Source organism: Cavenderia fasciculata (assembly GCF_000203815.1).
Source record: "Cavenderia fasciculata unplaced genomic scaffold Scf_EUAJFUG02HR96I-5, whole genome shotgun sequence".
Taxonomy (NCBI): domain Eukaryota; phylum Evosea; class Eumycetozoa; order Acytosteliales; family Cavenderiaceae; genus Cavenderia; species Cavenderia fasciculata.
In genome coordinates this window covers 22,664-43,804 of record NW_004457624.1, presented here as the reverse complement: position 1 = coordinate 43,804, position 21,141 = coordinate 22,664, and the positions used below count along the sequence as shown (strand labels likewise).

At 32.3% G+C, this 21,141-nt stretch overlaps 10 protein-coding genes across 10 annotated transcripts; 3 read left to right on the top strand and 7 right to left on the bottom strand.

Annotated features, from left to right (window-relative positions):
* Positions 1-31: 31 nt before the first annotated feature.
* DFA_11036 (uncharacterized protein) lies at positions 32-1,140 on the top strand (the record flags this gene model as incomplete). Its single annotated transcript, XM_004349924.1, has 4 exons — positions 32-169; positions 255-371; positions 424-633; positions 787-1,140. The coding sequence occupies 4 exons, from the start codon at positions 32-34 to the stop codon at positions 1,138-1,140; spliced, it is 819 nt and encodes a 272-aa protein (XP_004349974.1).
* A 200-nt stretch (positions 1,141-1,340) lies between these two features.
* On the top strand, positions 1,341-3,205 carry DFA_11035 (putative cholinesterase; the record flags this gene model as incomplete). Its single annotated transcript, XM_004349923.1, has 4 exons — positions 1,341-1,469; positions 1,557-2,061; positions 2,147-2,538; positions 2,615-3,205. The coding sequence occupies 4 exons, from the start codon at positions 1,341-1,343 to the stop codon at positions 3,203-3,205; spliced, it is 1,617 nt and encodes a 538-aa protein (XP_004349973.1).
* Positions 3,206-3,277: 72 nt separating this feature from the next.
* Positions 3,278-5,837, bottom strand: DFA_11034 (DDT domain-containing protein; the record flags this gene model as incomplete). The annotated part of the gene is made up of 4 exons (XM_004349922.1): positions 3,278-5,180; positions 5,254-5,356; positions 5,451-5,623; positions 5,731-5,837. 4 exons carry the CDS (start codon positions 5,835-5,837, stop codon positions 3,278-3,280), a joined length of 2,286 nt encoding a protein of 761 aa, XP_004349972.1.
* A 534-nt stretch (positions 5,838-6,371) lies between these two features.
* On the top strand, positions 6,372-6,937 carry DFA_11033 (uncharacterized protein; the record flags this gene model as incomplete). Its single annotated transcript, XM_004349921.1, has 3 exons — positions 6,372-6,465; positions 6,724-6,756; positions 6,780-6,937. 3 exons carry the CDS (start codon positions 6,372-6,374, stop codon positions 6,935-6,937), a joined length of 285 nt encoding a protein of 94 aa, XP_004349971.1.
* A 166-nt stretch (positions 6,938-7,103) lies between these two features.
* DFA_11032 (protein phosphatase 2C-related protein) lies at positions 7,104-9,654 on the bottom strand (the record flags this gene model as incomplete). The annotated part of the gene is made up of 3 exons (XM_004349920.1): positions 7,104-9,072; positions 9,157-9,488; positions 9,625-9,654. The coding sequence occupies 3 exons, from the start codon at positions 9,652-9,654 to the stop codon at positions 7,104-7,106; spliced, it is 2,331 nt and encodes a 776-aa protein (XP_004349970.1).
* A 284-nt stretch (positions 9,655-9,938) lies between these two features.
* DFA_11031 (uncharacterized protein) lies at positions 9,939-11,735 on the bottom strand (the record flags this gene model as incomplete). Its single annotated transcript, XM_004349919.1, has 6 exons — positions 9,939-10,035; positions 10,186-10,289; positions 10,397-10,675; positions 10,762-10,913; positions 11,023-11,297; positions 11,404-11,735. The coding sequence occupies 6 exons, from the start codon at positions 11,733-11,735 to the stop codon at positions 9,939-9,941; spliced, it is 1,239 nt and encodes a 412-aa protein (XP_004349969.1).
* Positions 11,736-12,009: 274 nt separating this feature from the next.
* On the bottom strand, positions 12,010-14,794 carry DFA_11030 (uncharacterized protein; the record flags this gene model as incomplete). The annotated part of the gene is made up of 3 exons (XM_004349918.1): positions 12,010-13,645; positions 13,728-14,005; positions 14,075-14,794. The coding sequence occupies 3 exons, from the start codon at positions 14,792-14,794 to the stop codon at positions 12,010-12,012; spliced, it is 2,634 nt and encodes an 877-aa protein (XP_004349968.1).
* Positions 14,795-14,920: 126 nt separating this feature from the next.
* On the bottom strand, positions 14,921-16,663 carry trmu (tRNA (5-methylaminomethyl-2-thiouridylate)-methyltransferase; the record flags this gene model as incomplete). The annotated part of the gene is made up of 1 exon (XM_004349917.1): positions 14,921-16,663. The coding sequence occupies one exon, from the start codon at positions 16,661-16,663 to the stop codon at positions 14,921-14,923; it is 1,743 nt and encodes a 580-aa protein (XP_004349967.1).
* Positions 16,664-17,076: 413 nt separating this feature from the next.
* sgkD (sphingosine kinase related protein) lies at positions 17,077-19,187 on the bottom strand (the record flags this gene model as incomplete). Its single annotated transcript, XM_004349916.1, has 4 exons — positions 17,077-17,610; positions 18,097-18,362; positions 18,436-18,601; positions 18,753-19,187. 4 exons carry the CDS (start codon positions 19,185-19,187, stop codon positions 17,077-17,079), a joined length of 1,401 nt encoding a protein of 466 aa, XP_004349966.1.
* Positions 19,188-19,607: 420 nt separating this feature from the next.
* DFA_11027 (GTP-binding-like protein) lies at positions 19,608-20,920 on the bottom strand (the record flags this gene model as incomplete). The annotated part of the gene is made up of 3 exons (XM_004349915.1): positions 19,608-19,833; positions 19,945-20,783; positions 20,882-20,920. The coding sequence occupies 3 exons, from the start codon at positions 20,918-20,920 to the stop codon at positions 19,608-19,610; spliced, it is 1,104 nt and encodes a 367-aa protein (XP_004349965.1).
* Positions 20,921-21,141: the final 221 nt, after the last annotated feature.

The following is a 21,141-nucleotide window of genomic DNA, read 5'->3' as shown; positions in this document are numbered from 1 at the left end:
ATCTCAACAACAATAACAACAATAATATAAGATGGGAGAAGTTTACACAGCAGATCTAGATCAACTTATAAGAAATTATGATAAATTAGCACAACTAAGTCAAAATCAGAGATATAATATACTTCAGTCTGCTTTGTCTCTTGCTGAATTTGATGAAACCTCTGATATGGTAAATAATAATAATATGGACTAATAATCGACTAGTAACTACTACTATATGCTAATATTGACAAATCATATATATATATATATAGATGGCTCAATTAGATACATCATTTTTAGAGACACTTTATATTGATAGTTTTATTACTGCATACAAAGCTGATTTGCAGTCACTCAGACAATATATAGAAAGTAGAAATGCTGCAATTGTATGTATTTAAGATTATTAAATACTACATCGCACAATCAATTAAACACTAGAACAAAATAGTAATAACTAATACCATCTCTATCTATTTCTACTCTCGATCTCTAAAGAGAGGACAAGCTCAACAAGCAGCAGTAGCACAAATGAGAGACTTTCAAGAGTTTATAACCCATTCTGAAATGATTAAAAGCAAGATTACACCTCAACAATTAGCTAATTTGAGAAAAAATAGAGAGTTTAAAGAACTTAAACATCAAATATGGGTAGGTAATCTTTTCTCAAAAAAGACACAATCAATTATTATTATTATTATTATTATTATTATTATTATTATTATTATTATTATTCATATTTTCACCAAACTAACTCTCAAGCAATCTCTACTTTTTCTTCTTCTTTTTCCTTTTCTTTATTAGAAAGTAAATCACGATGAACCATATCAAGACCAAGAAGGTGGTGACCAAAATGGAGACGATGAAGAAGATATCGTTCTTTCATCTCAATCTGTAAATATTATATGCCCACTCACCAAGAAACCATTTGAACATCCAGTAAAATCGTCAGTCTGTGGACATATGTTCTCTAGGGATGCAATCTATTCAATGTTTAGAAATAATGCCCAAACACAATGTCCACAAATAGGTTGTTCAAAGGCATTTTCAAAATCTCAATTGGAACGTTCTGTAGACATGGAATCCACTGTAAAGAGAGAACTTAGAAAGAGAAGTAGATCTCAAAAGGATCCAGATAATATTACTGATTTATCTTAATAAAAAAGGTAATAAAAACTAAACTAAACTTAAACCTTCGGAATCCGAATTTGTCAAAGATATTTCTACACAAAAATATCTGATTAAAAATTTTTTTTTTTTTTCTACAATTCTACATCAACATCTACAAGAGTAAATTTCAATCACAACATATATTTATCTCCTCTCCTCTCTCTCCCTCTCTCTCTCTCTTTAAAAAGATGAAAATACTTTTACTTTTATCTTTAATAGTAGCATCGGTTCTCAATGCCCAGTCTACCATTCAAGTTCAAATCGATGATGGACCTCTTTTGGGTCTTGAATTCCCAACACACAATGCTTTTTACGGAGTATGTACAAACAAAAATATATCTATTACCATTACTCTCTTTAACAATCTTATCTTTTCTACAATTCATCTCTAATCTCTTTTCTAGATTCCATTTACAGAACCACCTATTGGAAATTTAAGATGGGCCTCACCTGTTCCAAAAACATCATGGGGACCACAAGGTGGTGTTTGGAATGCAACCTATGAAAGACCAGGATGTCCTCAACAATGTAATCTTCCATCTGGTGTATGCCCTGAATTTCAAACAGAAGATTGTTTGTATTTGAATGTGTACACACCACCTTTTGACAATAGCAATGGTAATAATCCTACACCCTTACCAGTGATGGTATTTATTCCAGGAGGAAGATTTGAAATGGGTGGAGGATCAACACCACTATATGATGGAGCAGTATTTGTCAACAGAACCAATGTCATTCTGGTGACCATCAACTATAGACTTGGTGTTTTGGGTTTTTTGGTTACACCACAATTAAAAGGAAACTATGGTTTCCAAGATCAATTGGTCGCTTTACAATGGGTTCAAGATAACATAAAATCTTTTGGAGGTGATCCAAGTCAAGTCACTGTTTTTGGTCAAAGTGCTGGAGGTAAAATAATTTAAAAACACTCTCTCACTTCTTTTGATCATCACATTTATTCACTCTCTCTTTTTTTTTTTTTTTTTTAATTTAGGAACATCTTCAGCAATTCATCTTGTATCACCAAAATCAACCAATCTTTTATCAAAAATTATTATTGAATCAAACCCTTGGTCATTGCCAGTGAAAACAGTTGATGAATCAATTGATTTGGCAGAGAAATTTGCCAAAGATATTGGATGCAATGTTGATGACACTTCATGTCTCCTTTCTCAGTCTGTTGACTCTATTCTCGTCGCTCAAAATACAAGTGAAAATAGTTTTAATGTTTTCCATCCTCTTTTAACATTCCTACCATGGACACCAGTAGTAGATGGTGATATTATTCCAGACCAACCCCTTGCCCTTCTTGAAAAGGGTCAATTCAATAAGGTCCCAACAATGATTGGTACTGTTCATGATGAAGCTTTAATATTTGTTGCATCTGTAAATATAAAAAAAAAAAAAAATGAAGAGGGATGGAGAAGAGAAAGATATTAATGATCATTTTTTATTTTAAAAGATATCAGAACATATAAGTGAATTAGAGTTTAGAGCTGGATTGGTAGATATCTTTGGACTTGGAAATTCTATAGATATTGCAAAACAATATAGCAGTTATATCAACTCTTCAACCGACTATATGTTATTGTTGAGTACAATAGGAACCGATTATATCTTTGTTTGTCCAACTAGAAATGCGGTACGGTCAATTGCAGCAGAATCAGTACCAGTTTTCCAATATCAATTCCAACATGTATCATCGTTTAACGTCTATGGAAATGTCTTTCCCCAATGTGCCAATAGTGTGTGTCATGGTCTCGAATTGCCATATGTTTTTGATACAGTGACATCATCTGGAAGCTTTGAATTCACTCCTCAAGAACAACAACTATCATACGATCTAATTGACTATTGGACAAACTTTGCAAAGAGTGGCAATCCAAATGGTCCAGTACCAGTTAGTGATCCATCTCTTCCAGCATGGCCAATGTACACTTCATCAACTAGCGACCAAAGTTTTATATTGGATATTCCTTCTTTTGTTCAACAAGGTTTGAGATCTTCATATTGTGACTTGTATGATCAAATTGGGTACCAAACTGGTTGGTAAAAAAAGAAATAAAAATAAAAACTACTACTTCTACTGCTACTATTAATACGACTACTTTTTTATATTCAATATTTATTCATAATCATTTTCCCAAGTCATAAAAGTTTTCTCACCATAGATCATTTTGATTCTAGCCGATCTCTTTTGTTCATAGTTTAATTGGTTGGTGATTTGTAGAGTTCTTGAATCCATTGAATTTGCAATGTTATCATATTTTGCCTTGATAACATTGATGAGTTTTCTTTCTCTTACACCACGATGATCGAGGTATTGCATTAAATCCTCCAATTCCTGTCTCGATGTGTAAAAGGACCAATCTCCATTGGTTGTTTCGATAAACAGTCTTCCTGGGAGTTGAGACCAATACCAATATTTGTTGTAGTCACGATCTTTTCCAAGAGCTTCATATCTTGAAGAGTACTGATCCAATTTGACCTCCAAATTCTCTTCCTTTTTTTGTATCTTGTCAAGTTGTTCGGTATTTAAAGGGAGGGGTGGAGATGATGCTTTCTTTTTTTTTTCTTTTTCTTTTTCCTTTTCTTTTTCCTCTTCTCCTTCTCTTTTGATCTTTCTTTCCTCGGCTACCAACTCTCTTTTTTCTTGTCGTATTTCATTAGATGTTTCTTCATTTTCATCAATGTGTTTTCTAATCTTGTCAGATGCAATCGATTGTTGGCACAGATAAGATAAAATAAATATTTTTTCTTCAATATCCAATCGATAGTAATTGTTTTTCTTGAGTGATTTGCTAATTAATTTTGGATCTGTTGATACTATTTGCAAATCTTCTTCTGAAGAGTCATCTTCAGACTCTGATTCTTCATCTGAAGAATCTTCCATTGAAATATCTTCATCTTCATCCTGTTGTGATCCTTTTCCATCTTTTTCATCATCTTTTTCTTCATCTTTTTCATCTTTCATTTCGTCATCTTGTAAATCGTTTGCTAAATCTATCATTTGATTATTTTGAATTTCGATTTGTTTTTTCTTTTCTTGTTTTCTCTTTTCTTCAATGTCCAATCTTCTTGTTTCATATTGGAAATAAGCCTTGAGAGTTGGGAGCCAGTTTCTTTCTGTAAGCATTTTGGCAGAGAATGTCTTTTTTGGAGTTCCTTGGTTGTAGATGGGCAGAGAAAAGATCATTCTAAGAAGGCGCATATGAGTCTCTGAAAGTAAAGTAGTGTCGGATGGATGTGAAAGGGCAGATTCAAAGTCCTCCAGTGAAAATGGCGAAAGATGAATGACGTATTCGAAGCGATTGAGGAAAAACCACACCATTAGTAGGTCTCCAAATACATTTTGTGAGCAAACAAAATTATTAGATGCTATGGGACGAGTAACAACAGCACCATCAGTGTCTACTCCTCTTTCTATTTCCAAATCCTCCATTGGATAGACAGATTTTTTTCTTTTTCTAACTTCTTCTTGTTCCTCTTCTTGGTCGTCTTTTTTGTTTTCCATTTCCTCGGCCTTGCGCTTGAGTTCACTGTCACCACGCAGATGGTGAGGAATTGGGACACTAACTCCATATTTCTGAATGAGTGATTCTTCGACCAACCAGTATCCCTTTTTGGCTCTCTTTGCTACCAACTTTATAGTATCCTTGATCATTTGTTTGTTGATTGGTGGAACTCTTCTAATAATATCACTGATTGGTACATCATATGTCTTGCCTGTCTTTTCATCAATCAAGATCTTGTAAACTTTGATTTCTTTTTTCTTGTTGTTGTTGGACGAACCACTACTGCTACTAGAGGTTGAAGTTGATGATGAAGAAGAAGATCTTGAAGAGGAAGAGTCATCACTATCGCTAGATTCCGATTCGCTAAGGTTTTTACTATTTAATTTTGATTTCTTTGATGTTTTGTCTTTTGATGATGTTGATGAAGAAGATGATGATGGTGTTTTTCCATTTGAATCAGTTGCTGTCGTGATCATTGGATCTTTTATACGACATAATACTTTTCCTGTAAACCTTTCATTGATTGATATTTCGTGATGTTAGTAATCATTTTTTTTTTTAATGGAAACTGGTGTTGTTGTCTTACTTTTTAGTCTCTGATATCTTAAAAGTAACATGTTCACCAGCAAAGTAATTGTTTGAAAAGTATTCAGATATTATATCCCTTAGGTCATCAACATTCATTTCCTCTATAAAGGGAGAAAGAGAGAGAGTTTAGGTGAAGAAAAGTGTTGATATAACATGAGACATAATAATACTCTATCTATCTATGTATGTACATACGATATTGAATCAAACGGAGACAATGTGGTAATAGTAAATCGGAAAACTTTGAACCCTTGTCTAGTGCAGTCTTTTCAGATAGTAACGCCTCTTCATAGGTGAGGTTAGCTTTACCTGTCAATGAACATGACCATATTCTTTGTCTATACCTTTCTAGTGCTTCAATGTATTCACTATATATAAATATATAGATATATGGGTGCAGCAGGAGATTTGAAAGAGGAATGAGAGATAGGTGAGTATTTGTGATATAAAAGGCAACGATTAAGGGTGTACATACGAATAGGTTTTAAAGTGTTCATTGGTGAATCTTACAACAAAGTATTCACCTCCTACCTTTGGTTTGGTTTTGTTGAGCTCATATGGTTGTTTGCCCAGAAGTGGCATTCTTGTGCTGTAGTAGTTTTATAATGTTGGTTGTCAACAACAATAACAACAAACAACAAACAAAAAGTAAGTGATAACTAGAATAAAGCTAACAGAACACAAAGAACATCACCATTGTCAATCAACCTATGCTTTTTTTTTAATTTTTTTTCACCCAGCCATCATCAAAACAACTACATTTTGTGTGTATAGATTTTATTATTAATAATACTGATGGAGTTAACATTGTTAGTCTTTTATATTCTATTTAAACATGTTTGATATTAAAACTCAACTAAAAGGTTGGCATTTCTTCATTTTTACATCATAAGTTGACTACTACTGCAGCTGCTTCTGACTGACATGATGATTCTTACTACTCATTATACCTCCTCCTCCTCCTCCTCCTATCATTTAGATATATATATCTTTGAAAATGCAATAGTAAAGACTCTGGAATCGCAAACAAAACAAAGACAAAGATACCAGTTACAAATATTGTTTTTCTTTACAACTTTTATCTTTTCTCTTTATAAATCCTATCAATTTAGTACAATGGGTGAGAGAATAAGAGCTGAAGAAACAAAGATGTACAGTAATGCAGAGACTATTAATATTCATATTAATAGCAACAATAACAATGGAGATAGTTTTCAATTGCATTATTCTTTTGTAGGTTGATTTAACACGATTGCCCCCACCTGTTTCTACCTACTACTATTATTGTTAAAACACACAACTAATATATTATGATTATAGATTTATTTTTTCAGCATAATTATATTTATACTTTCTTTGGTTTTTTTGACATGGAGCACTATTATTTATTTAAACATTGGAGATCCTCTATTGTATGTGTATAAAGTCTGGTTGGTACTTTCTATATTAATCATTTTTTTTATTTTAGGTTTATTTATCGATGCAATAAGATACTTTCCTTGTACAATATATATTATTGTATAGATTCTGGAAAAATTTTATTAATACCAACTTTATCTCATCAAAGTGGATTTAATCCTCAGGATCAATATCAGCAGCAACAGAAATTATCTTGTAGTAGTAGTAGTAGTGGTAGGAGAGCCACCGATGCTACACTGAGGAATAGGAACAATGTAATATAATAAAATAAATTTAAAAATAATAATAATTGGACTATGCACCCAATGGGAATTGGCATAAATCTTAAAGTTTAATTAAATAAATATATAGGAACTAATTCTCTTTCCATATATATTTAAGGATTATTTATTTATTACATAAGGTTTTTTTTTTTGTTTATAAATATTTTTAAAATTGTTGTTTACCAACTCTAAATGCAACACAAGTAGTGTGATCCATTTTACCTGGGTAAGCCTTTAGATCGTCAGGTAAAGGCTTGTTTGGGAAATTAACCATAAATTCTCTGCTGGATCTAGTTGTCTCTACACAATGTTCAATGAGTTTATCTGTTATCATTTTTGGACAAATAGGATCCTCTCCTTCGGCGACCCTCAATTTCTTTTTGAGGAATTCTTGCATGTATTTGCCCTTGTTGTCCTGTATCTTTTCAAACTCCATATCGGACCAATTATCGTGAGGCAATAGACACTCTTTGGGAGAGACACCAATTGTTTGTGGATCGAGATTATCATGAAGTCCATCAGACATTAAGATGATAATGTCACCTTCGTTGCATGGCATAAAATGAAGACAGAGATTTCTGAGGTCAGGGTGTCCATTGGCAACATAGGGACCAAGTCTTCCTCCTGGATCTTTGGGATCGTCAACGTTGCCTCTATTGTTTTTGGTGATGTCTGTAAACTTTTTAGAGGTATGATTGTAATGGAATGCCTTGCAATCACCAACACTTGCACAAATGAATCCCCATTTTGATGGAGGTGAATTTGGGTCTCTTGGTGCACCACCACCTTTACCTGATCCATCTTTTTGTCCAATGGCAATAGCAGGTACTGATCTAGAAAGAATACTGCTTGCACTTGATCCACCATTACCTTGGTTGGCTGCCGATGACTGTGACAAATCATTATTAGCGCCACCAAGATGGTTTGATATACCTCCACCGACCAATTCAACCATAACACCTCCAAGAAGTGTTGTAGTACCAGCTTCCCAAATATCAGACTTTCCTTCGATGATCTTGTTGTGTGCATAGTTGAAAGACGAGAGAATATGATTTCCTGCATCTTGTACTGTTTGAATTTCACTCGATAGAGCCTTGCTCATGAAATCCACAAAAGCTGTTGAAGCTTTGGCGGCTGCTTCGGCTGGTCTGGTTCCCCAGTTGCAACCGTCTGCAACAGCACTAATAATTCTACTACTCTGTACCTGTACGCAGTAGTGGTCACAAATTGGGTCTCCTTCACGTTTAGGGTGTCCAGGTAAATGAGGATAGGTTGAAACAGTTTTGGCATAGAAATTATTGTTGAAACAAGAGTGAACAGCAGATTCCAACAAATCGTGTGATGGTCCATTTACAGTAAATACAAAAGAGTCAGACTTTGGCTCTGATATTAAAAACTTTGGGAATTTGTTTTCAACACTGCCAATAGATACCGGTGTTAGATCAATCCCTTTAAGTGATCCAAAATGACTCGATGAACGTTGGCGTTGGAGTGAAATTGGTGATTCATCAATATTTGAAGGTGGAGGTGGATTGGCAATAGGAGATGATTGTATTGAAGGAGACAATGCCCTTGGTTGCTTTGTAACAAAAGCTGAAGAAGATGGAGATGTTGATGATGATGATGTTAAAGAAGATCCTCCTTTGTTGTTGTTCAAGGTATTAATAATACTATTATTATTATTGTTGTTGTTGGTTCTCTTTAAAAGCTTTAAAATTCTTAATGTATTTTGGTGAGCTAAATTTAGTTGTTCGGCCAAAGAACTTTCTAGTCTTTCGGTTGAAGTTATAATTTCATCAATATCATTTGATGCCAACGAAGTAAAATCTAATTGATCTTGATTTGGAATGGTGGTGGAGGAAGATGTTGTTGTTGTTGTTGGTTTCTTATTTTGATTCAAATTACTGTCTGATGGTTGTCTCAGGTATACACTTTCGTTTTCATCAGAGGTAGTATTCTGCAATAAACCAAGAATTTGGCCATAGTTTTGATGTGGCTTGTGATTTGAAGTAATAAGATTTAATGTTTGATCTAATAACTTGAGACCCAAAAGAGTATTTGGAGAAGATGCTTGATTCTTTTCTCTTAGTAATCTTTGATATACTTTGGTTGCATTTTCGATTGATTTGTGTAACCTATAGCAAAAAAAATAAAAATAAAAAGAGAGAAAGAGGTTAGATTTAAAGAAATGATGATGTTGAATCAAGTTGTTTACATACTTTGCAATTGGGTCAGCATTTGAAATATCTTTGTTGGCAGCATCTTGCTTTAATTGATTCCACTGTTGCTCATCAACCGACTTTCTGTTTGAGTTTTCAACTTGCTTCAATCTAAATAATTGATCATCATCTCTAAAGGGATGTGGGGCAATATGATCAAATACACCACGATTCCAAAGCATTTGACCATACTCTTCTGCTTTGATTCGAGTAATTGGAAAGGCAGATACTAGCCAATCAATTAGTTCTGATGCTTTGATGTAATCATCACCTCTTAATTTTGGAATAATTCCTGTTGTTGTATCTCTTAATTTTGTTTCTAATATCTCAACCTAATGAATGAGAGGTAAAATAAATAAAAAAAAAAGGAAAAAAAAAAGACAAGTCAGTCATATGTGATTACAACTACTACTAGTATTAAAGTAGTAGCTAGCTCACAAGAATGTTGTTGTTAAAATGCTTAATTACCTCATCTTCTCGGAGATGAACAACATCCATTGTCGTTTGTTGTTTGATACTACTTTAGCTAAAGTGATGTTGTTGATGTTGATGTTGTTGATGTTGTGATATTGTTGATATTTTGTTGTTTGCTTTGTTTGTTTGTTTGTTTATCTAATTTTGATATCTAAAGTGTCAATGATCTAAATTGATGATTATTTTTAAAAATAGTGAAGCAAAAAGCCAAAAAAAAAAAAAAAAAAAAAAAAAAAAAACCCAAAAAGAAAAAATCCATCGGGGTGTGGGTTGAGTTGCGCCGATTCACATTTTTTTGGCTTTCTTTATTAATATGGATTTAAAGCAACGAAACGAATTTCCATAAATCTCTGGCATTTCCACTTGACATTTGGTATAAATATTGAACGGTTTCTTGTGATGGGACTATTTTAGATAAAAAAGAAAAATAATATTTATTATGGTTAATAGAATGAAATAAAGAAAAAAGCACTTGTAGAATGAATCCAACAATACTTGCCTCTATCTAAATAATTAATATCAACCAAATAATTCAAAAGTAATCTCATTTCATACAAGGTCATCTTATTTACTGCAATAGTTTGATCTTGCTCAAACTCTGATAATAATTGTTCTTTTGATACATCATCGGTAGACGATGCAACTACAACACCATTGGACTATATATAGTTGGGGGAGAAAAGAAAGTTTAGAGATATGCACAGACTGGAATGACTGACTGGACTGACTGATTGATTGATTGATTGATAGAATGATTTAAACTTACCAATGTATGATTGTGTAATGGTTTGAACAAATTTGATGCCAATAGTCTATCGGTTGGAAGAGTATAAAAGTTTGTACCAACATCGTACATGTCACCATATTCAGATACTCTATCGAAATGATTGTATCCATCAAGTAAAATGAGAACTGGGAATTCAGTTACACAATCAAGTTCGCGCTTGAAATGATACAATACTTCACTTGAACATTCTTCAAGAGAAGAAGAGGCCAGATCATACAATGTTTTATCTGGAGTTGATCTAAAATTATTTAATTGAATCTATAATAGTGTATAAATAATAGTATAAATAATCAAGTACAGTAACTATCATCATAACTTTTTTTAAAAATTGAGTTGATAAATACTCTAAACTTTGTTTTTAAATTAATTTTCTTCATCATTTCTCCATTGACAGTCAACATTCTGTTGAGTACTTCAGTTGAAAGTTCATTTTGTTCAAACAACATTGGATTCTCGGGGAATGGTGAAAGTGTTCCAGTGTGAATAAATTTATAACCTTTAAAGATAGATATATAAATTAGCCAGTTGATTTATCAATATCTAAATAGTTTAGTCATCTGATGACGATTTATCTATCAAAATATTTTGATTATGTGTATACATACAACTTGGAATATAGAATACAAACCAACCTTGTTGCTTTGCCCAAAAAGCCAATTGACTGAGTACAACCGACTTTCCAGAACCTTTCTTTCCGTCGACAAGCATAGCATAATCTGATTTGGATTGTTTGATAAAGTTTTGTGATTTCATTCTATTTAACCATTCAATAACTTGGAATGTTGGTTGTCTGAGTAATGTAGATCTATCCTTGTTTACACCTACTCTATCGAAATGACTTTGTAACTCTTTTGAAATATTATCAGATCCAATACATTTACTAGTAGTGTTGGTAGTAGTAGTAATAGTAGTAGGAATCAAAAGAAAGAAAAATTCGTTAGTCTCTAGTGACATTATATATATATTGATTGATTGTTATTACATACTCCCATTGTTCTTTAGAAATTGATAAGATTTGATAAGGGATAGATGAATTTTGAGAGTCTTCTGATGTTGTTGTTGCTGTTTCTTCTTTTACAGTGGCAGCAGTAGAGAAATGTCTTTGATAAATACTATTGTCATTGTTGTTGAATCTTGTTGATTGTTGTAAAAACGAATAAGATGATGATGTTGAGTAAGATGACGATGACGATGACGATGACGATGATGATTGTCTATTAATCGATAATTTTTGATTTGTTGTTGCTGCTGAAAAGTATTGTGACAATGATCTAGATGACAATGTCATAAATGCTTTTTTAGATGCTCCTGTAATCATCTTGCTCTGCTCTACTAAAGAAAGATATCTATCTACTAAAACGATCACTGAACAATCAGATTCAATAACTCACACATAAAATTATGTGGTGCAAAAGAAAAACGAAGGTCAGGTTCAAAAAAAAAAAAAAAAAAAAAAAAAAAAAAAAAAATTCACTCATTTTTATTCAGTCTCTCTCCATACAATTAAATTATAATTACATTTATATATATTTATATATATATTATATTGTTATATACAGATTTTTATTATATTATACATTTAATAGTAAATTTTATGAACGATCTTTTTCCAATTTTTTTAATTCTTTTTCCAATTTTCTTTGATGTTCATCTTTTTTAAGATCCAAAGAGTATTGTTTTTGTTTTAATTGTCTTTCAGTTTCTTCCAATCTTTGAGCCAACAACAAAGCTTGATCAGAGTTTGATCTACTTTCACTGTCATCTTGTTGATTTTCTCTTTTCAATGCATCAATCTCTCTTTTCATGGCGTCCAACTTTTCAAAATCTCTGTCTACACTTTTTTCAGCGTTTTTACCATCTTTTACCTTTTCCAAATCTTGTTTTAATTTTTTGCGTTTTGATTCATTGATTGACTTTATCTTTTGTATTTCCTCTATCTTTAATTCCATATCTTTTGCCCTTGTGTCTTGTGATAAAAGCGTTGTTTCTTGGTTGACATTTTCCAATTGTTGTGCCAGTTTTTGTTGATTACCAAGTGTAATGTCTAGTTCTTGATTGGTTTCTTGGAGTGATTTGAGTCGATTCTTTACTTGTTCATTGTGACTTTGAATAGTTTGCAATAGAGAAATGTCTACTTGAGTTGACATTTCTTGTCTTTGTTGGTTCATTGAAACAATGTCCTTGTCAATTTGAGATGATCTTTCTCTAATATCTCTTCCTGTTTCACACAACTCGTTTGCATTTAGTTTTGAATGCTCCAATTTTTTTGATAATTGACTCGTATCTTTGTAGAGAGTCTCAATTTCATCGTCGAGGTTATTCTTTTTGAGGAGATCATCTCCAAGTGTTGACTGCATTTGTTTGTTATCAATCTCTAATTTTGTTTTAAGCTTTTCGCGCATACCCCTGCCTTTGGTTTCTACATCTAAAAACAACTTGGCCTTGTTGATTTGATCCTCGAGGTCCTTTTTTGATCGTCCTGCTTTTTTCTTTTCAGATCGCTCCTCTTGATATTTTTCCTTCAGGTCTCCATCTGTTTCATTTAGTTTAGAAATTTCTTTGTCCAATTCCACCTTTTTGATACGTTCCAATTGTGTCGTTTCACTGACTTGTTTCTTTTTTTTTGAGAGCTTTTGCTTTGATTCTTCAAGTTTCTTTAATACATTTTCGTGGCGCTTGCTATTCTTTTCCTTGTCAGTATTGAATTTATCTTGCTCAATGCCAACCAATTTTTCTGTTCTTTGCTTTTCATCATCGATTTCATCATCGACCATTTCAATCTTTGATTGAATATCGCGGTTGGTAAATCTTGCATCTCGAAGACGAACCAACTCTGTGTCATAGCTATTTCTCTTGTCATCCAATTCGTTTTGTGTGACTCTCTTGTCCTTTTCTGCTTGAACCTTTGTGAGAGCTTCTGCCTCTCGTTCTTGTCGAAGCTTTTGTTTCTCGGCTTCAATCTCTTTTTTGGACTTGTCGCGAAGAGAATAGGTTTTGGTTTCCTCCTCCAATGTCATCAATGCCTTTTTGAGAGAGCTTGTCAACTTTTCTTTTGTCTTTTTAATCTCTGCCTTTTCTTTGTTTTCAGCATCGATACTTTGTTCAAGTTGTTGTACATTGTCTTTAAACTTTTTTTCAGAGACAACCAAATCTCCTTTGATGCTGAGCTCTGAACGAAGCTCCATTTCCATCATTTCTTGTTTTGCCGAAGAATTGATTAGAACATCTCTTTAGTTTTTTTATCTCTTCTGTGTGTTTTTGTTTGGCAATCTCTTTTTCATCTTCCAATTGCTTCTTTTCAATTTCCAACTTTTTCTTTGTCTCTTCCTCTTGGTGTAGTTTCTTTTTCAACATTTCCGTCTCTTGTTCAATCTCTGATTTTTTCTTTAGTAATTCCTCTTTGGCTTGCTTCTCTTGGTCCAATTTCTTTTTAAGCAACTCTTGTTCTCCTCCAACAGCCGATGAATTCTTTAACAATTCAATCTTTTTTTGTAATTCTTGAATATGTTTGTCATATTGTTCCTTTTCCCTTTCAATCTTGTTCTTTAAATCTGCTTCTTTTTTTTCAATTTCTTCTCTAAATTTTTTCTATATACAAAACTCTTTGAATTAATAATAATAAAGAAAGCAAAAAAAAAAAAAATCTTTTCTACATACAGAAGTTATTTCATTGTCTTTTAACTCTTGTTCAATTGAAAAGGTGAGTTTCTCTAGATTCTTTAATATCTCTTTGCTTTGAGCACTTTGATTTCTTCTGCTTTCCACAACTTTTGATGATTCATTCAATATTTTCATCTTGCTGTTGAGAGTTTCAATTTCTTTGTCCATTGCTTGCAAGTTCCATGTTCCACTTGCACCATTCATATTTGATGAAGAAGATGATGATGAGGAGGAGGAAGATGATGGTAAGAAACTAGAAGAGGAAGAGGAGGAGGAGGAGGGGGAAGAGGAGTTTGTATCTAAACCATCAATATTTGCCAAGAGTGATTTAAGTTGACTATCCAATTTTGATTCACCTTGTTTCTTTTTGTAAAAGTGATAGATGCATGATAAATAAGTCTCAATTGTAAGTTTCTCTGGTATTGTACTCTCTCCGATCAAGTCATCAACTTCTAATAATCTTCCAACTATTCCTCTTTCGTCTGCAAAGTCAAATGCAAACTGTAGTCTCTCTGAAATTGGCTTGTTTAGTTGTTCCTCTAGATTAAACTCTTTTGGATAGATGGCATAAAGTATTGTTAAAAATGCTGCACCATCTTTCCATGATACTGAAAAATCATTAACTGCTATCGATGATGATGATGATTGTGTTTGTGAAACTTGTTTAATCGTATCGTTACACCATTTTAATAGTTGTTCTTTGTTCTTTGTTGACATTATTATTATTATTGTTGTTGTTGTAAGTTAAAGAGAACTTTGCAACATGATATAGATAGGGATTCAACACGATCAAGTTTGATTTGGATGTTTTTTGTTTTTTTTTTTTTTTTTTTATATTAAAGTTTATTTCTTTGAAGGAGATAAAATAGTACCATTTATAGTTTCTACATGTTGTACAACACCTCCTCCAAGGCAAATATCACTTTCTAATTCATATATACAAACAATCTGGCCTGGTGTTGCAGCTCTCTCTTGTTTTCCTACAAATGTTACGCGGTATTGTTGTTGTTGACTCTGTTGTTGTTGTTGTTGTTGTTGTTGTTGTAGACTATGTTGTTGATTATGATTTATAGGTTCAATTAAACATTCTGTTAAATCAGCTCTATATCTTATTTGACACATTGCTCTGATTGGTAACCCAGATTGAAGAGCCAAGGGGGTGCCATTGATCCAATTTAAATGAGAGATGACACAAGCATTTGATAGTAAATATTGATCAGACACTGATTCTGGACAGACATGTACTTGATTATTGATAACATCTACCTTGTAGATAAAGTATCTTTCTTGTCTTCCAGATATATTTGCTTTTTGACCGATAGTATAACACACTGCACCTTTATGTTCTCCGATTATACTTCCTTTGTCATCAACAAAGGCTCCACGAACCAATGGTATATATTGTTCCAAAAACTCTGGTAAAGGTCTCTTTCCAACAAAACAAATACCTCTACTAGATCTCTTTGATGTTATATTGTTGAATCCAATTTTGTTTGCCATTGCAATGACATCATTTTTTAAGTATTCTCCCAGAGGAAATATTGCTTCAGCAAGTTTGTGTCCTTCAGTCATACATAAAAAATATGATTGATCTTTGTTTCTATCTTTTCCTCTTTTTAATATAATATTATTGTTTTGTTGTTGTTGTTGGTGTTGATGTTGAGGTTGTTGTTGATTATGAAGTATAGTTGCATAATGACCAGTTGCTATCATATCAGCACCCAATTGTTTTGCGTGTTCTGTAAATACATCAAATTTAATCTCTCTATTGCAAAATACATCGGGATTGGGAGTATAACCTTGTTGATAATCTTTCAAGAAAGAATGAAATACTCTATTCCAATATTCTTTTGTAAAGTCTCTATGAAACAGTGTAACTCCAAGTGATTGTGCAATGTCGCATGCATCTTTGTAATCCCGCTCTCCAGAGCAATATCCCAGTTCATCCTTTTCATCCCAACTCTTGATATATACACACTTTACTTTAAAATCTTGCTTTCCAAGTAGATATGAAACGATGGCAGAGTCGACACCACCCGATAAACCAACACATATAGTAGGTTTACGATTTTCTATTGCATAATGAGATGGATACTTGATTGGATTAGTTTCCATCTTCCTATAAACTAGATCTAGTTCCTTTGATATGTTATCATTTGTAGTAGTGATAGTAGTAGTAGCGGCAGTATTATTCAAAGGGGAAGGAAAAGATGAAAAGTTATTGTTATTCGTATGCAACTCTTCTCTAATGTTGGCTAGTGAATATTTGTTGATAGGTGAAAGACGACCATTTAATGATTGATTATTATTATTATTATTATTATAATTATTATTATTATTATTACTATTATTAATATTATTATGATTTTCACCAACAACATTTGTTGTTAATGATATCATGTCTGATGCGTTATTATTGTCATTACTACGAGATCCTTTTGTTGTGCTATATAAAACTTCTTTAATGTTTGAAAGACTGTACTTTTCCAAAGTATAAGCTGAATAGTAACACCTAGATAGCCCACTAATCTGTTTATTGAAAAGAGGAATAAATGTGTTTAGACGAGAACTTCCATATAGCATCATCTCTCTTTTCTCTCTTTTGGTTTGACCAAATCAATGACAAATCGGTCCCAAAAACTCGTTTTCTTGTTTGAAAAAAAAAAAAAGAGAGTCTGGATAAAAAAATAAATAATAAATAATAAATTAATATTATTATAAAGTTTTATAAAATTATACTTGAATATGTATAATATTTATATATATGTTTTATTAATACGTAGTATCATAAAAAGATTGAGCACATTGATCTTTGTGATTCAACCTTTATCGTCTCACATGAATAACCAAATACATCTTGAATTTGAAATAGTTCTCCATCAACAGTCAATGGTATTGTTTGTGAGTGTTGTTTGTTTCTATCCCCTTTGGATTTAATATTAAAAATAAATTCTTTTGTCTTACAATACCCAATGTTATCTAGATTATTATTTTGATTATTATTTAAAAGGTTGATTTGGTGTTGGTATTGAATCACTAAACAACCAAGGTACCAATTTTTTCTTGTCATTTTCAGTAGATATGACAAGATCTATGAAACCATCAGAAAGGTGAGATCCAGGGAAAAGATTAAAATCTTTTGAAATATGAGAACAATTACCTGCCACAAAGAATGTGAGTCCAAAAGGTGTGTTTGTCGAGGAACCTTCGACTGTAATCCAGTCTGTAATATCATTCATCGACTTTTTACCTCCAAAAGTTGTTTTATATTGTTGTTTGCATCCTTGACAAAAATCATTCTTTATACAATTTACATTTGTTGTTTGTTTTTGATGGTTATTATTATTATTATTGTTGGTAGATGGGGATAAAGGTGAATCATGATTTTCAAAATATTGTTGTTGTTTTTCTTGTTGGTTTGATAAATTCAATTTTGGTAGAATGTTGTTTGAAGAATTTGTAGTGTTACTTTCTAAATTATTGTTGTTGTTGTTGTTGTTGTTGTTGTTGTTGTTGTGAATAGAGAAGAGGAACTAAAAACGAAAAGGGTGATGAATTATGATGATATAATGATGGTTGGTAGTATAATGTTGAATTGAGTTGTTTTAGTGGCAGTGAAACAAAGAGAGAGTAGAGGTTCGATATGTATGGCTTGAGTTGTCTTGTCCATTTCATATTTTCTTGTATTTTATCTCTGTAACTGATTATTCCCCATCCAGTATACACTACACTATAAATTTGTTTCATATGAAAACCATTATAATTTCCACCACTTGCGCCGTTGTATATATCTATATTGTAGTTAAAATTCTCTGGTTGAGGTTGTTCCTGTTGTTGTTGTTGGTTTTCGTCGTTGGTGTTGGAGATTGTTTTTTTTTAGTTAAAAAATCAAAGAATCTAGGTATATTATTATTATTATTATGATTATTTTGATTATTTTGATTATTTTGATTATTTTGATTCGTCGTAGTAGGGAAAATAAAATGATTGTGATTTGGTAATGGTGAAATTGACATTACATCTATATAATGAATTTGTGAACGAAGAATTATATTAACGGCATCATAAACGTTGGTTATCCCCAAACTATTTGACAAACCGTTTCTTGTACCGGCAGGAAGTATGCCAATAGGAATATGTCTGCTAATAGACTGATCATCTCTATTTAATAGTCCGTTTACTACTTCATTGATAAGACCATCACCTCCAACACAAACAATACCATCACAATCTTTTTGCGATAATTGTGATGTTATTCTTCCTGCATCTCCTTTATATTTTGTCTCTTTAACAAATCAAAATGAAAAAGTAAGTAATGATGGATGGATGGATTGATTAAGTTATTTTTATGACCATACCTGTAACATGTAAAGTATAGTTTCTATCTTGAAATAAATGTCGGACTGATTCAAAAATTGATGGACCTTTTCCAGTTCCGCTAACTGGATTAATGAATACAATCAAAGTTTTATGTCTAAATCCACCAACTTGGTTGTTATTGTAACCATCAACAGTACTGTTGTTCTCAGATGTCAAAGAGGTAGAAGATAAAGTAGGCATTGTTGTTGTTGTTGTTGTTGTTGTTGTTGTTGTTGTTTTTTGTTTTATATGACAATGTTTTACCAGTCAATGAAGTAAAGGTGATCGAAAAGAGCCAATAGAAATATAATATTACCATATAAATCCAATGAAAAGGTAATTTGGCAACCTTTCCTAATCTACTTGAATGATTCTTATTGGTGGTCGTTAATTCAACTTGATTTGTATTAATATCATGATAATCTTGGTTGTTGTACAACAATGTCGTAGTACTTTTAATTGTATGTTTCTGTTCTTTATCATAAACTTTGTCGTCTTTGTTGTTGTTGTTGTTGTTGTTATTTATAGTTGATGATATTGTATTCATTGACATTTCTTCCTCTGATATGACTAAACCACCTTGTCCATTCTCATGATTATCATCTCTACTGCTACTGTTATAATCCAAAACTACATCACCATTTCCTCTTTCATCTTTGTTGCTCATCTGTCGTTTTTGTATATTCTCCTTGTTGTTATTGTTGTTGTTGTTGTTATTGTTATTATTACTATTTCTGTTTGATGGAATCATTTCAAGAATATTATAATATTACGAAGAAGAAGAAGAAGAAGAATAAGAATAAGAATAAGAAAATAATAAAAGTAGAAGAAGAAGAGGAACAAGAGCAAGAAGCTGGTATATAGTCTTTTGTATATTTTATATATATACACAATTCTAATATCTTTATCAATCTATCTATCTATCTATCTATCTATCTATCTATCTATCTATCTATCTATCCATCTATCAGTTTTATTAATTAAATGAGTTGCACATGTGATCCCCCTCCCTTGAAAAAATGGAAATTCAACATGGATTGGATCTTTGTAATTGTGAAGTATGTTATTATGTAGTGTTTGGAGCTTTATTTATTTAATAATAATAATAAAAGATTATCAATTCGATTGTTACTGTAATCAATAATAATAATAATAATAAATAAATGCGCGCTTATTTCTTGACAACTTGAATAATATCTTCATCGGCCAAAACATGATCCTTTCCTACTCTTTGTGGGTTATGTTTAACTGAAGAACCCCAAACCATAGCGTATTTAAATTGTCTCATGATAGACTTGTGAATGAGATTACAAAAGTTTTCAACAGAAGATGAATCACCTCCTCTAATGACGACAGGTGAAGAATAATCTGGAATTTGTCCCTTTGGTTTGGTATACCTATAATATTTTAAAATAAAATAAAATAAAAATAGTCAATATTAATATAAGAGAGAATAAAAAAAAGATAACCCCTTTGTTTGTATATATATATATATATTTATGACTTACAATCTAATTAAATTCAAATATTCCCAAATTTTATCCAATAGAGCATCAAGATTCCATTCCAAATGACTAGAAATTGGTACATAATGAGGGATCTTGTCCAACAAGTCCAATTCTTCGATAGAGATGGCATCAATCTTGTTCAAGACATAGATGCAAGGAAGATAGATTCTATTTCCTTCAATGACATCGATGAGATCATCGGCGGTGGCATCACATCTCAAGATGATATCGGCGTTATGAATCTTGTATTCAGAACAGATAGCCTTGACAAGGTCAGCATCGAGATGAGTTGGTGGTACGGTATATGTAAAGTTGATACCACCCTTTTCCTTTCTCTTGAATGCAATACTTGGTGGTTGACGATTGAGACGAATACCAAAACCTTCCAACTCTCTTTCAATGATCTTTTTGTGTACCAATGGTTTCATTGCATCGAGTACAATAAGAATGAGATTACATGTACGACCAACAGCAATTACTTGACGACCTCTACCCTTACCATCCTTGGCACCTTCAATGATACCTGGAAGATCGAGCAATTGAATCTTGGCACCATTATATTGAATTACACCTGGAATACAAGTGAGTGTTGTGAATTCGTATGAAGCTACTTCTGATCGTGTACCAGTCAACTTGGTCAAAAGAGTACTCTTTCCTACTGAAGGAAATCCAATCAAACCAACACGTGCATCACCTGCTTTAGATACATCAAAACCTTCACCTGCTCCAGCTGGTCCTTTTGATGGTCCCAAAAGTAATTCTCTCTTATATTTTGCAAGCTTGGCTTTCAACACACCCAAATGAAAACTAGTTGCCTTATTCTTTTGAGTTCTTGCCATCTAATCAAAAAATAAATGTACATTGATATGTATGATTAGTATGTAATACTGTATATACAACATGTTGCCTGTGCCAAATCAGCAGATTCTTGACATACCTCATCTTCAATTTCTTTAATCTTTTGAACGATACTCATTTTTTGTTGTTTGCTTTTATGAAGAAGAACTGCTGCTTCCTACTACCAATACTACTACTACTATCTAGGAAATTGAATAAAAAAGATATTATATAAATATAAATATATAAATATACTACAAAGTGTATGTAGGGGGGGTCAGTCTATTAGTAACTAGCAAGATGATTCTTGTTGAAGAGATCATTGAGAGGATCTTTCCTTCAAAACGTCGACTTTTTTTT